This window comes from Panthera leo, chromosome C1, assembly GCF_018350215.1.
Source record: "Panthera leo isolate Ple1 chromosome C1, P.leo_Ple1_pat1.1, whole genome shotgun sequence".
NCBI lineage: Eukaryota > Metazoa > Chordata > Mammalia > Carnivora > Felidae > Panthera > Panthera leo.
Window position 1 is genome coordinate 99,308,027 of NC_056686.1, and position 16,122 is coordinate 99,324,148.

Sequence of the window (16,122 nt, forward strand, 5' to 3'; positions counted from 1 at the left end):
TAAATGAACATTAAAAAAAAAAAAAAGAAAAGAACTTAGGCTGAGGAGTCAGACCCAGGCTTCGATGCTCGCTGCCCACTTACTGTGACCAGGCCAGATGCTCACTGCCACCAATCCTTGGTTTCCTCACTTGCAGGCTGGGTACAATTGTGCCAACTCATGGAGTCGCTGGGAGAATGAGGTGACGGAGATAAACCGTTTCACACAGTGTGCCTGAGGGAGGACAGATACTCAGTACCTGCTGATTGTTTTTATTGTTCTCTAGGAAGTCCCTCGCAGGACCCACCTTCTAGATGTTTCAGAAAGCTCTCTCCTAAGGCACCTGTGCTGGTTTTTCCCACCGAGGCTTCCTGGGTCTTAAGCTACACCACATAAATTTGGGGAGAGGGATGAAGGAGGGCAGAAGGAGAGCCAATGGCCACCAAACCAGACCTATGACTCCCTCTGATCATCTTTGAGGAGGTGAAGACTGCTAGCTGCCCACTCAGTCTTTGGGTGGCAGTGCGACCAGCTAAAAAAGACCTTATTTCCCAGGCGGTCTCACAGCTGGGCGTAGCCAATAAGATGTAAGCAGACACGTTAACCGTGATTGTCACGAAGTCTTCAGAGGCATCGATTTGTATGCGCCCTTTTGCCTTCTGTCTTTTTTCACCATTCCTCCTATTTCCTATCTGGGGCGTAGACATGGCGGCTGGAGCTCCAGCACCCTTGAGGAGCTATCCTTGTGGATGAAAACCCTGAACTACTCAGAATGGCAGAGCACAAATAGAAGAGGCCTGGGTTCATGAACACTGGGGAACGATACCAGCCTGGGACCACTTGCCTCCAGATTTCTCTTACCTATGAGAAAGTTTTGTATCATGTTTATGCCATTACTCCTTCTATTGTCTTGTTATGTGGCAGAACCTGATGTCAGCTGTGCCTAATTATTTCTGAACGGTGATTAATTCTACAAGTCTAGGTTTTTATGACACATATTTGATGAAAGAGAGAGCTTGAGATCAATTTGGTGCCTGTTCCCTCATTCTGTCTGCAGGGGGCACCTCAACCTACCCTGAAATATTAGAAATCATCTATCCTGGGGGTGCCTGGGTGGCTCAGTCGGTTAAGCGTCCGACTTCGGCTCGTGTCATGATCTCGCGGTCTGTGGGTTCGAGCCCCGCGTCGGGCTCTGTGCTGATGGCTCAGAGCCTGGAGCCTGCTTCCGATTCTGTGTCTCCCTCTCTCTCTGCCCCTCCCCTGCTCATGCTCTGTCTCTGTCTCAAAAATAAATACAAAAATTAAAAAAGAAATCATCTATTCTGGCCAATCTTTTTTTTTTTTTTAAAGTAGTCTCCAAGCCCAGTGCAGAGCCCAACGCCAGATTTGAACTCATGACTCTGCGATCAAGACCTGAGCTGAGATGAAGAGTCAGACATTTAACAAACTGAGCCACCCAGACGCCCTGACCCCCTTTTTAACCATCAAGACTGTTTGTTATTTGTTTCTCCATCAGTCCTATGTTCCAAAATAAGCTCTCCCCCCACCATGAATTAAGTTCTAATTGGTTTACTCATCATGACACTTAGCAACCGGGGCGCCTGGATGGCTCAGTTGGTTGACACAGTTGGACTTCGATTCAGGTCATGATCTCGCAGTTCAGTTCGTGAGCTCGAGCCCCCGCATAGGGCTCTGTTCTGGCAGCTCGGAGCCTGGAGCCTGCTTCAGATTCTGTGTCTCCTTCTCTCTTTGCTCCTCCCCTCCTCATTCTCAGTCTCTCTCTCAAAAATAAATAAACATTTTTTAAAAAATGACGTTTAGCAACCATAGTGGATATGTGCCAGTTGGGAGGGGGGCCGCCCAGCTGTGGCTCCTCTTTCTGTATTTGGGGAGTTCTCCTAACACGAAAGAGTCTCTGATGACCTGACACTTGTCCCTGTCTGAGCTGGATGTGAGCACAGAAAGCTGAAGGTGAGCCGGCCGGATGGTCTGACCTGGGACTCTGCACCCAGAGTGAGGGGCACACAGCGGCAGCCATGGTTTGGGGCTCATTCCTCCAGGCAGCAACATCCTGCACCCTCGAGTGGTGGTTCCAGGGGCTCCCTGACCAGTGTCCAGGGCTAGTCTAAGCAGGTTGCTCTTTACTCAGGTTCCCCTAGCTGCTGGCCATTTCGAGAGCCTGGCCCTCCTGCATCTCTGTTTCTTCCGGGACCAGCGGACATTGTTCCAATGGGCTTTTTTTTTTTTTTTTTTTTTTTTTTTTTTTTTTGCTTAAGTCAATCAGACTTGGTTTCTATTCCATGCGACCAAGAATCCTGACTGACTTACATGCTGAGCAACATGATTTTACCTGTGATAACACACCAAACTGACATCATCCCAGCCAGATAAGGAGACGGCGTTGAAATTAGCCGTGCAGTATACTTTCTTCGGAGCTTTTAAAAATACCGAGTATTTTAAAAATACCGAGTATTCACTGTATACTTTCTTCGGAGCTTTTAAAAATACCGACTATTGTCTGGTCCATGTCTCCATTTTCCCCATGGTGAACCTTTAAGGACTGGGAACTCAAGCCTGGAAAACCCCTGAGATCATTGTGTTTCCTCGTCTTACAGATGGCAAATGGAACCCCAGAGAGGCAAAGTGACTTGCTCCATATGTCAGGCTACAGAAAGAACCTTCCAGCGAGGGTCACTAGCTGTTCACTCTTGCACTGGTTTGGCCTGTGGACGTGCTCTCTCAAGGAGCTCAAAGTCAGGTAGGAGGGAGGGTGATTTGAGCACATGCAAAACTCCAGGCTTGTGGATAAGAGCCCTGGGAGAACCACGGAGACCCAGATGTCATGGGAAAAAGCAGGTGAAGATATTCAGAAGAGACATGTGACAGTGAGAAAGGCAGAATGTGACCTAAGCTTCAAGAACCCATGTGCAGTGGATCAAAGCAGGGATGTGACGAGGCAGCCGGTAGCCTGCCGATGTCAACCTCCATTCCGGACCAGATGAGGCAGTGTGCCCAGAACGAGGTAGGGAGCAAGAGAGGGGAACCCAAGAAGACGTTTTGTAGAAAGCTTCCAAAGTCAGAGAGCGAAGTCAGTACATGATTATGTCCTGCTTTAAGAATGAGCGATCAGAGGGGTGCCTGGGTGGCTCAGTCTGTTAAGCATCCGACTCTTGGTTTCGGCTCAGGTCTTGATCTCATGGTTTTGTGGGTTCGAGTCCCATGTCGGGCTCTGTGCAAAGCCTGCTTGGAATTCTCTCTCCCTCTCTTTCTGCCCCTTCTCCACTCATGTTGTCTCTGTCTCTCTCAAATAAATAAAACTTAAAAAAAAAAAAAAAAGAAGAAGGAATGAGTGCTTGGAAACGTCTGAACGTGCAAAATAAAATTTTGCAAGATTATTCATTTTAAAATGGATTCTTCACTTTATTTTTTTTTTAATTTTTTTTTCATGTTTTATTTATTTTTGAGACAGAGAGAGACAGAGCATGAACGGGGGAGGGGCAGAGAGAGAGGGAGACACAGAATCGGAAGCAGGCTCCAGGCTCTGAGCCATCAGCCCAGAGCCCGACACGGGGCTCGAACTCATGGACCGTGAGATCGTGACCTGAGCTGAAGTCGGACGCTTAACCGACTGAGCCACCCAGGCGCCCCGGATTCTTCACTTTAAAGAGAGGAAGGCGCATCTATTTCCTAAGACATGGGAATTTCACCTTGCTGATTTATTTTCTACAACCTTCTACTGTGGAATAATTATTCCCATCTCACAGATTAGAAACCAAGGCTCATATAGATGATGCATCTGGTCAAGGTGGCAGCTTGTAAGAGGTGGACCCAGATGTCTGGATCCAAAGACCCCGTGTTTCCTGCCCTGCCAGACCGCCTCCCCCAGAGCTCTTTTAAATAATGAACGCTCGAAATGCATTTGGAAGGCACTTCTCATTGAAGAGACTCGATTTACGAAGATTAGATTTGCACACGATTTCGAGAACACATCCGTCCCACAAAGCATTATGCAACGATATAAGGATAAAGAGCATGGATCCCGTACAAAAAAAAAAAAGAGGAAAATGATAGAGAAGTGTGGTTAATTAATGCAGTAGGAACTGAAACACTACAGGAGCCAAAGAACACGCGCTCTCGGAATATGCTACAATAAGCGGCTTCATTAGAAAGACAATTTATGTGGTAGGAGAGAGAATAGCAAGCGGGAGGGGAAAACGTGGAAACAAATTCGTCTACTAGAAAACACTGATTTGAAAATATTTTATAATGATTGATTTGTAAGCAGTCTCTCGGCAGTAAACATCCTTGGAACTCTGGCTTTGGGAGATCTTAAAAAATAGGTCAGCTTCTCCGGCTTGGACAGGTTGACGTGTGATTTTCCTCTTTGGGGGGAAGGGGCCGGCTGGGTATTTTCAAAGGCCTCCTTTAGTTTATGGTTCCAAGGTTGCACTCATGGGCCTTTCTGTGACTGTCATCTTTTAAAGCTGGTTAACTCAGCGGCTTTATTTATTTTATTATTTTATTTTTTTGCCCTCTCAATTCCCCACAGAGCTTTAACTGAATCGGACCGCATTTGGAGTCCTGTGTCGCCTTCTGGGCACCACATTTTAAAAGGGACGTTGACCCGCTCTGCCTCCGGAGAATGGAACCAAGACAGGTGGGTGGAGGTTGCTCAGAGATCAATTCTGACTCCATACAAGAAAAGCCTATATCTCCTGCTATCAGAGCCCTCTCACAATGGAACCGGCTGCTTTTTGAGACAGTTTGCTCCCAGGGATTGGAAACACTGAAGCGAGGGGTGTTTTAACAGCTGTCAAAGTTGCCCTGGAAGAGATTTTTTTCTTTCTTTTTTCTTTTTTTCCCCCTAAGTTTCCTTTCAATTCCAACGCTGTATGATTGATTGATCATAGAACTCTTCAGTATGTTTTGCCAAGTCAATAGCTTCTTTTTTAGGCCTTTTGTCTTCACCATTAGCCCCATCTTTTTTCAGGAGGGGGAAAAAAAAACCCAAAAAGGCAGTTGGCGAAAACAGTATAGAATGATAGTAACAGTTGCAACATCATGGTCAGTGGCAATAATGTTGCCTCACAGTGCCACGTTCCCTCCACTAGGGAAATGGAGATGATGTGGCCTGTTGATGATCAAAGCAGATGTCTGGGGCCCAGTCAGGGTGATGGTGACAGCGCTGGGCCCTCCCAATGGTCCCTGGGCAGGTCGGTGTGAAGAGTAAGAGGAGCCCAGGCTCAGTGAGGCCACACGTCCTCTTCTAGGGTCCCCACTTGGTTGGTGGCACCTCTCCCCAGCCAGAAATGTGACCTTCTCCGTACCCTGCACCCCACACCACTACATTCAGTCTATCACCCATCCTGCCCACTTGCCATCCTTACATGGGCCTTTGCCCCTGCTCTTGTCCCTGCCCTGGGCCAATGCTCTTTCATCGTCTTGGCCTGGTAAAGGCTTACCGGTACTTCCCATCCCAGGTCATTCCGCAGGGAGGCCTCCCTCACCTTCCTGACCAGATCGTGTTGCCCTGGGGTCCAAGGTCGCAGCACCTGTGCCTCTCCTCCCCAGCACGTCTCCCATTTACAGGTATTCCTCCGTTTCTGTGACAGTTTCGTCTCTGGGATGGTGGGAACCATGTTGGTGCTTGGCATGGCGCCTCTTGAATGAATGAATGAATGAATGAATGAAGAGAAGCTGTGTGAGGTGCTCTGTACTTCCCAGTGGCTTTCCAGAGGCCTAAGAGCCATCTGGACCCAGGAGGTGGTCATCAATATGGCACTCCAGCCCTTGAATCTCCCCTCCACCGCCCCCAAACCTCTGTCACCACCAGGTCAGAAAGTCTATTGCTTGGTTCAGCGCTGTTCTCACATTTGAGTCTCCTTTGTAAGGCAAGTAAGGGAGGAGAGAGTGTCCCTAACACCTGTGGTTAGCCAACAGTTCGATCTATTCCTAAAACTCTCTCTCTAGAAACATTTGACTTAGACTATCGGGCTGCGGAGGGTAGAGATACGGGGAAGATGTAGAAAGGAAAGGGAATGACTTATGTACTGGATGCCACACTGTTGGTGCCTCTTGGCCTTTGCACATGGGGACCTGCTGTCTGGAAGGCACTCCTTTGCCTCTGGTCAAAATTGGTGTCATCCAGCAGAAGAAAGCATGGGGGACTTTCAGAAGCCTTCACTGGCATCCCCTAGCAGAGAGGCTCCCTTGTCCTCTGTCAGGCACCTTGCCCGCACGTCCACCATTATGGTGTTTATCACATCCTCTTGCAAAGCTCTGTTTATACGATGTTGCCCTTACTGGGCTGTGAGCTCTTGGAGAGCAATGCCCTTATCTTCACACCTTTATCCCCAGGGCCTGTCGCAGCACCTGGCTGTATTGGTCAGGACTCCTGGTAGCAAGCTATGCAAACCAACTCGATCTCCTCACTTGAGCAAAGAAGGACGAGCCACTCTTATTTCCTCAGCATGCTCCAGCCTCTCTGCAGTTCCTACAATTTCTCACAAACCTGGCAATCTCATGGGCGAGCTCTTCGCGGGGAATAAGCCAATAGACGTGTACTGACCACTGAATAGTGGGCGCCAGAGGAGGAGGGAGAGAGCGAGGCAGGGAAGGATGGCAGGGAGGGCCATGTCGCAGACCCGGTGAGCTCCCGTGTGTGGTTTACCTCGGGGCCACTCTGATGGTTCCCAACTCCCCATGGCTGAGGGGCGCCTGGCCCGGGTCTGTCCTTCCCATCTCCCTCTCCTCGCTCTACTTTCTTTGCTCAAGCTCTGTCAATTCATGAAACTCAGGAAATGGTGCATCACCAGTGCAAATGCAGGGCTGGGCTGCTGCATGAGCGTTGGGTCCCAGGAAGGTGCCCGCGATGTTTCAGAACCCTCCTCCCTGCCAGCGTCTACTCCACGATCCCTTCAAGTCGCCCTTACGTTGTAATAGCGCACTTTCTTTTCTTTGTTTCCTAGTTAAAGGCTAACAAAGAGTGAATTGGGTATTTCAGCTGTTTGTGGTCATCATTAATTTCATGGTCCTCTGCATTTATTAAGTCTTATTTCCTCTCCATAATCTCCTTTCCCCTGATATTTGTAAAAGCACATCTTATTTTCCTTAATTGCTTTGGCTGGTGTGATCTAATTCTGATTTTTTTTCCCCCACCACTCTTATCTTTTCCCGGGAAGCTTTAACTGATGCAGCATATTCTTGTTTAATTCTCTTTCTTCTCCACAGACAGGAGAGTATTTCTTTCTCCGGAGCTTTCCAACAGTCTTTGGGGAAGTTGCACTGATTGCATTTTGCTCTCCTTTACAAGAAGTGCTGTGTCGGGCTTTAATTATGGGGGGACCCCCTCCTTCTCCGCATGCTTCTTCCCTGAAAACCACCCAGCTTTCTCCGGTCCTCCGTCTGCGGCCAAACCGAGTGTCCTTTGCCCCTCCATTTTTCCGCTGGCTGTTTCGCTGATGGGACAGACGGCTGTGCCCTGGGGCAAGAAGGAAGAGGGAACCAGAGCAGTCACACGGGCCACCTATTAGCAGCTCTGGTGCACACACTGGTGGCAGAGTGAACTGAAATGATGCTCCCTACCTAGCAGGGTCATGGCCCAGGATAATTAAGTGCTCATTATCAATGACAAAACGAAACTCCACTCCTGGGCTGTTGAGAGCCAGATCCAAATGTCTACCGGCCTATTTGTCCCTTTCTGGACAATTTGTCCCATGTCTCCCTTTCTGACCTGCAGGCATCACCATTATAACTTCCCCTGCGTATTCGGCTTATTCTTCGTATTGAACATCTATTTCATTGTGCCTTGACCTGTGGTTAGTCATTCACGTGTCTCTCTCTCTCTCTCTCTCTCTCTCTCTCTCTCTCTCTCTCCCCCCCCCACCCCATGCCTCTCTCTAACTCATCACCTTGCCCCGTTGCAACGGAAACATGCTTTGGATCCCACGGTCCCCATTTCTAGTAGCACCATTGCCTAAACTATTCTAGAAATATCTCTGGCCCTCCTTCTTCCTCAGCCTCCATACGTGATAGTTCACCCGTGTGCATCTCTGATGCGTAGCCCTTTCCATTTGCACTTGATGCCCTTGGTAAACGCCACCTGGCTGCAGTGGACACTGGTGGTCAGCCACACCCAGCCCCCTTCTCTCAGTGACTACTCTTGGTTTTCTTTCCATTATCCACATCTCCCCAGGTGGCGAAGGGAAGCTGGCCCTACCCGGCGCTCTGGGAATGGGGCATGTGGCTCAGGCATAGCCCAGTCAATGCAACTCCACCCCCTGGCTAGTCTCATGGGTTCAGGGGTGAGTACTCAACACCGTTCAGACCAATGAGATAAGAGAGGATCCTTCCAGAACAAAAAGCATCCTTGCTCTTCTGAGAGAGGCTCTCCAAGCGGGCCAGGAGGTACTGGTGGCCATGTTTACCACCATATGGAAGAGCCCACCTGAAAGTGAAGATACAGACGAAAGCAGGGCCAATGGACCCGCTGTGCCCGAACCGCTCCTAGACCTCGTTCCTATACCCACACTAGAGCTGATCCAGAAGCAAACTCCACCGGCACTGCCTTTGGGATATACCCCTAACGCGATCCCTTCTTGGGTGTCTGCTGATGTTTTCCTGGGCCTCCGGCTCAGACCGTCACCACAGCCCTCACCGAGACTCCACCCCTGTCCCTTATCCCCTAGTCTCCACAGAGCAGACAGAGACCCTAGCAAAATCATATGTCACATAACACCACTGCTCTGCTCAGAACCCCCTGAAACTCTCCATTCAACTCCAAGATCCTTACCTTGACTCTCAGGCCCTGCCTGACCTGCCTGCTCCCCCTCTGACCTCATCTCTTACCACCCTCACCCCAACTCAGCCCACGCTGTCCTCACTAGCCTTTTAACTCCTACCTCACAGCCTTTGCACTTGCTGTTCCCTCTCCCTGAAATGCTCTTCCCTCAGACCCTCGCATGATTTACTCCTTTCCTTCAGGGCTCTGCTCAACGGTTACCTGTTCAGTTAGGCCATCCCTGACCCTCTGCCTGAAATGGTACCGCCTCATCACCCTGCAGCCCCTGGGATTGCTTTAGTTTTCTTTATAGCACATACCACCACCTAAAAATTTATATATTCACGTGGCTATTATTAGCTATATCGCTCCATTAGAATATACATCCTTGGAGAAACCGGGGCTATTTGGATTGCTGTTATATATGCCACTCTTAGAATAGAAACTGGCACATAGCAGCCTCTCCATAAAGCACTGTCAGCTTTCAGACGGATAGACCGACGGAGCTAATCACCTCCCTATTTTGAGTAAGGTCTTTGCTTTCTGGCAAGGCGGGGGGGGGGGGGGGGGGGGAAGCACTCCCTATTTCATTGCCAAGAATGATGTTAGCCTGTTTTCGATTCTCTCAGGTAAATACCTAAGCTTGGAATTGCTGGATCAGATGGTAGCTTTACGTCTAGGCTTTTTTAAGACTTTTTTTTTTTTTTATTGAGGTATAACTGACATATTACATTCTATTAGTTTCAGGTGTACAAGATCATGATTCAATAGTTCTACACATTGCAAAAATGGCCGCCACTAAAAGCCTAGTTGCATCCATCACTATACACAGTTACCAGTTTTATTTTTTATTTTTTTGTAACGAGGCGTCTGACGATCTACTCTTTGCATCTTTCAAATACATAATACAGTATTATTCAGTATGGTCACCATGCTGTATATTGCATCCTTGTGACTTCTTTCATTTCATTTCATTTCATTTGCTTTATATTTTGATTAAGGTTATTTTCAGGTGGCTTTCTGCTACTTTTTTTTTATGCCACTTGTAGACAAAGTGTTCTAACATAGGGTTTAATTAGTATTTACCTAAAATGTGCCTAAACAAATACCTTAGCTTGGGTCGGATTGTAAGTTACAATGCCTGGCCCACGACTGGCCCTTTCGAGTCCCAGGGATCATACCGTGCTCCCTTGGATACTTACACTGGTTTTGCCAGATACACGGAGCAAATCCTGCCCTGGTCCCACACTACGGGGAAAGTGGGCTTCCAAAACGTTAAGCAACAGAGCAGGGACCAGATCCCACCTTTCCTGATGCCCTGCCCACAGCTCATGCACACGTCCGTTTTGCACTTCCGTCCACAAATCTATAGCCTCGTGGCACACACCCGCCCACAGCCTTGGGAGAGTGCTGTGAAATTCTGGGCCATGTGGTCTCTATTTATCTAACATTTCCAATTCCCTCTTCTCTGAAAGCCAATAAAACTGAATTTCTCCCACATGAGATTATGGACCTTTTGGGGAAAAGAAAAGCAAGCATATGGCTCACAGGAAATCAAATCTGCCTTGTGAGATAAAAAAAAAAAATCTCCCCCTCTAAGTCAGCCCATGGCATCACATTCTTTACAGCTGCCTTTTACACGGTGGGGGCGCGGACAACATACACGTTCTTCTGCCTTGAGTGGTCACAATACATGGCAAACTATCCCTCCGCAAATCTCTTCCAGAGTGGTTTTTTCCCTTCCCCAGCTATTCCCCGAGGACGACATTAGCTCCCTTTTTAATTCCTTTCCCCTCACTGCACACTCTGATGTTACTTGCCAACCCCCAGCGGACATGTGGAGACGTATTCACTTTCGCATGTAATAGATAAAACAGCAGGGGCTTCTAATCGGAAAACGTTTCCCAGGCTGCAAAAGGCTATAGCAAACCACAAAGCTGCCAATATGGTTCAGAGTTTATTAATACATACTTGGCACACGTTGGCACGTGGCACTGCCCCCTCCCTCATGGGGAGGGAGGAGGGATTAGTTACAAGTTTACAGACAAAACCCACGGGGGCGGGGGGAGGCCTAGGATGCAGGCCCCTTTCCAGGGACCTTCTAGAGAGCTCCTCTGTTGTTGCTTTAAAAAAAAAAAAAAAAAAACAGTTCCAGGGGCACCTGGGTGGCTTGGTCGATTAAGTGTCTCACTTCAGCTCAGGTCATGATCTCACAGTTCGTGAGTTTGAGCCCCGCGTCGGGCTCTGTGCTAACAGCTCAGAGCCTGGAGCCTGCTTCAGATTCTGTGTCTCCCTCTCTCTCTGCTCCTTCCCTGCTCATGCTCTGTCTCTCTCTCTCTCTCTCTCTCTCTCTCTCTCAAAGATAAATAAACATTCAAGAAAAAACTTAAAAAACAAACAAACAAACAAAACAGTTCCAGGGGCACCTGGGTGGCTCAGTTGGTTAAGTGTCTGACTTCGGCTCAGGTCATGAGTTCGCGGTTCGTGAGCTTGAGCCCCACGTCGGGCTCTGTGCTGACAGCTCAGAGCCTAAAGCCTGCTTCGGATTCTACCCTCTCAGCCCCTCCCCACTCGCACTCTGTCTCTCTCTCTCTCATTCTCAAAAATAAACATTAAAAAAAAAACAGTTCCATAAATGTATCATTGATACACAAAGAACAGCATGTATTTAATGTACACAATTTGTTGAGTGTGGACATATGCAAACACCCGTGATACCATCACCATGGTCAAGGGAACAGACGTATTCAACACCTTCTAAAGTTTTCTTGTGTCCCTGTGTTTTTGTCATAAGAACACTTACCACGATGGTACAGCCATTCTAGAAAACAGTATGGTGTTTCCTCCAAAAAATGAAAAAATAGAACTACCATGTGATTCAGCAATCCCACCTTCTGGGAATATATCCACAGGAAATGGAATCACTGTCTTGAAGAGATACACACACCCCATGTTCATTGCAGCATGATTTATACTAGCCAGACATTGAAACAACCCTGGGTCCCTCAGTGGATGAATGGATAAAGAAAATGTGGTAGATATTCACAATGGAATATTATTCAGCCATTAAAAAAAAAAAAAAAAGGAAATCCTAGATGCCTGGGGGGCTCAGTCGGTTAAGCGTCCGACTTTGGCTCAGGTCATGATCTCACAGTCCGTGAGTTTGAGCCCTGTGTCAGGCTCTGTGCTGACAGCTCAGAGTCTGGAGCCTGCTTCGGATTCTGTGTCTCCCTCTCTTCTGCCCCTCCCCTACTGGCACTCTGTTTCTCTCTCTCTCTCAAAAACAAATAAATATTTTTTAAAAATGAAACATAAAGAAAACAGTATGAATTTCATCCTTCTCTGAAACCTTTCACTGCAGCTTCTCTGCCTGCCACTCTCAGAATCACTGGCTCCCTTCCAGGCTCCCTGGTGTCTGTGACTCCCTCCCACCAGGCCCATGCCTGGTTGTCTTTAATTGGCCTCTTTTTTTTTTTTTTTTAAGTTTATTTATTTTGAGAGAGATACACCATGTGAGCAGGGGAGGGGCCGAGAGAGAGGGACAGAGAGAACCCCAAGCAGCCTCTGTGCAGAGGCAGAGCCTGGTGACGGGCTTAAACTCACCAACTGTGAGATCATGACCTAGCCAAAGTCAAGAGCATATGTTTAACCGATTGACCCAGGCACCCCCTCATTGACCTCTTTATGAACTTGCATCCAGCTGGTCTCTCAAGGTCTGGCTCAGGCACCTCTTCTCCCAGCTGGAGCGTCTTTGATCTGAGAATTCCACCTGTGAGGCTTCTCAAGGGTACCCTGCTTCCCGGGAGCCTGTCTCACTTCCCTCACCTGTCTGAGGTCCCTGGGAGCGGGGGGGAGACTGCCCATGCCACCCCTTGCCCACGGGCAGCCTCAGATACAGATGGGGTATAGGGAGTTGGGGGCCACGGTAGAAGGAAAGGATAGGAGAGGATATCTGGGAGAATGCCCTGCTCCCATTCTGAGAACTACCATAGTAGGGGTAGAACTAACCGACACATCTCTAGTGATAGCAGAAAGAACACAGGTCTTACAGCCAGAGAATCTGGGCTCGTCTCCTGGCTAAGTCTCCCCAGAAATTCATTAAGCTTCTCCAAACTTTGGCTTGTTCATCGACAAAAATGCTTATAACTGCAAAGATATTATGTGGATGGGAGAATGTCATTTTCGAGGGAGAAACTGCGTAGCCCGAACACACTATGCAAATATACGGTCTGTTTGCAAAGGTTAAGTGTTAACAACCATCGACAGAGAAATCAGCAAGGGTGCAGTTCAGATTCTGGCCAGAGGGTGGCAGAAACAGGCAGGGACTTTGCCTCCAGGTCCTAAGAAATAATGCAGCCCTAGAAGCTGCCGGAAGGGATCAATTTCCTGGGTTGTCCTGAGGTGATGGTTTTCTTTTCTGCACCTGACCCTGAAGCACTTAGCCTCTCACCCGGTGTGGGGTCTGACCACCGCTGACCCAACTCCCGGAAACCTGCCCTGCACGGTCCACCCCGCCCCCCACCCCGCGCGCCGCAAGATTTTCATGGCCACTCCCACCAGCTCCGCACCTTCCAAACCCTTCCGGTGCACAGTGTAGGTTTCTCGTCGGTGACTTCATCTAGCCCTCGCCATAACCTTCTGATCTGGGTTGAGCAGGCAGAGCGCCGCCTCCGCACCTCACCATTTCAGACGTGGAGGCTTTGCAGAGCAGACAGCTGGCAAGCAGAAGTTCGAAAGCATACCTGGCCCGCGGGTCCCCCAGCTTGAATTCCATAGCACCAACTCTTCCTTCACCTTCTCTGTTCGCTTGCTCCTACAACCAGCATTTATCGGGCTCTCGCTGTTTGTGAGAGCGCTGCACGGGCTTCCAGCCACCCCGTCCCGCGGCCTAGGCCAAGGTCAGCAGGCAGTTCCCGCTGCACGCTGCTCTCGGCCAGCTGCGTGAGGCCTCGGCCTGTTTTCCTCTATTCCCGGCAGCTGGCTCTACCTCCTTGTGTCCTGGGCTTGTGTTCCCACCCCAGGGGCCCAGAAGCGCTCTGTTTCCCTGTGTCCCCTGCCTCATCGCTTCCTAGATCACGAACTCCCAGGTCCTGTGGGCCTTCTAGCTAAACTGCCCTGAGAAATAAGGGGGGGGGGGGGGGGGGGGGGGGGGGGGGAGGGGGACAGGAAGGTTACAAAAGTAAAAAACAGAAAAAAGTAAAGCACCTTTACTAAGAAACCTTGTAAAGTTTTCTAGTTCCTGTGGCTCTAACACCACTGACTTTCTTGCTGGAAAGGATTGAGAGGCTCTGGAGAGCCTCAAGCTTCTTTCTGAAGGTGAAGCTTCTCGATTTTATCCTCCGGCTTCTTCACTTAAGGAGACCCCTCTGTGAGGAACGTGGTGGCCAACAGGAAGGAAAACGGGCGTTTGTGGAGAGTCTCTTTGGGGCCAGGCACCGCCCTGGAGGCTGAAAACAAGTCACTGCATGTGAATCTCAATATGAGCTCGCGGATGAGCCACGAATGAGCCACGGGGGCTCAGTACATGGCCTGCACACGCAGATCCGGGGAGCTAGCAGGCGGTGGGCTGGGTCGGCTTGGCCCCCAGTGCCCTTCTCTGTAATCACGTGATTACACGGTGGCCGACCAACCCTCAGTACCCCTCCCCTCAGACGCAGTTGGCCCCTGGGGGACTTCCAAGCTGGTGATGCTCATCTCAGGAACCCAGACTTCGCACAGGAACTGTTTCCGTGGGCTGATGCCGTCCTCCCTGCTGCGGGGGTGGCAGACGCGAAAAGATAAGAAAACTCCGTTTTCACCCCCCGCGGAGGTAATACCTGGCAGAGGAGGAGGCTCTCAGAGACGGGGTCTCCCACCGTGCATATGCATTAGAGGCCACCTGTGGGCCTGCGTGCAGCACGAGTGGCCGTGGCCGCAGCTGCTGGTTCTGATGCGACTGTCCGTATACAGCCTGCTGACGTGGGCAGGACCGGGCTGCACACACACACACAGGCTGTGGCCTTTCCGATCATCAGTGAAGCCCTGGAATCCTGGGCTTTAGTCTAACGTGCTTCATGCTTCATGCGGCCCCCTTTTCGTGTTTCTCACCTGAGCGTGTGGGAAGGTGTGGAAAGGGGCTGGTGGGAAGCACCAAAGGGAGGAGATGGATGTCTCGTAGGAAGATGGGACCAAACTTAGTGACTCCTAAGTCAAGGGAGGCCAGGATGAGCCGGGGGCCTCAGCAGGAAGCACACAGTGTCCCAGAGGCTGGGGATTTGGCTGCTGACCTGGGCCTCCCTGAGCTCAGGACCCTCCACTGGAATGTGGAGGCCAGATCCCTCCCTGAGTTTCTTTCCACTCAAAAGACCCCCAACTCAGGGGCGCCTGGGTGGCTCCGTCGGCTGAGCCTCAGTCACGATCTCGTGGTTCATGGGTTCGAGGCCCACGTGGGGATCTGTGCTGATAGCTCAGAGCCTGGGGTCTGCTTCGGCTTCTGTGTCTCTTTCTCTACCTCTCTCCGCCCCTGCCCTGCTCACTCTCTGTCTCTCTCTCTCAAAAATAAACATTAAAAAAATAATAATAAAACAACATCCAGCAACTGACGACATTCGGTTGGGTGTGAACTGCCAGGGTCAGCACTGCCTGGTTCCCCCCAGTGCGTTACCTTGACCCCAAGAGAGGGCGGTGGGGGTCAGGACAGGAGGCATTTTCCTGATCAGGGATAGGAGTTGGTCCCACAGCAGCCTCTGAGAACGCGTCCTTCTTCCTCCTCCTGCTTGGCTTCTTCCCGTCTTCCCTTTCATCCATTTCCCCAGGAGTATTAGTCGGGCAAGAAAAAGGGTCCATGAAGACAGAGCAAGAGAAGCCCCAGAGGCCGGTTTCCGCGGTGAGGATGGTGAGGGAGAAACCGGGATGAGTCGCCCACTGTGTTTTCTACTGTGTTTTCCTGGAACCTCACATTCCAAGACAGGCGCTTCACTCGCCCGTGGTGCTGGAGATTTTAACTAAGTATGGGGCCCACGGAGAATCGAAATAAACGTTTCAGTTTCAGTCGAAACGCAATATGTGATCAAGTTAGAAATATTAGAAGAGTGACAAGAACCACGGACAACAGAGCAATGGCCATTATCCCACCATGCAGGGGCCCACGCCCTGCTGGACATCCTTTGAAAAACACATACCCAACACACTTTTTGTTTTTTGTTTTTTGTTGTTTTTCCAATATATGAAGTTTATTGTCAAATTGGTTTCCATACAACACCGAGTGCTCATCCCAAAAGGTGCCCTCCTCAATACCCATCACCCGCCCTCCCCTCCCTCCCACCCCCCATCAACCCTCAGTTTGTTCTCAGTTTTTAAGAGTCTCTTATGCCTTGGCTCTCTCC

The 16,122-nt window shown here is 49.7% G+C and overlaps 1 protein-coding gene across 1 annotated transcript in view; it reads left to right on the top strand.

Moving 5' to 3' along the window:
• Positions 1-4,538: 4,538 nt before the first annotated feature.
• The window catches only part of CD2 (CD2 molecule), a 28,184-nt gene continuing 16,600 nt past the window's right edge, over positions 4,539-16,122 (top strand). The window contains exon 1 of the mRNA XM_042953582.1: positions 4,539-4,636. Coding sequence (XP_042809516.1) covers positions 4,622-4,636 — 15 coding nt within the window. The 5' untranslated portion in view covers positions 4,539-4,621. The remainder of the gene's footprint in view (positions 4,637-16,122) is intronic.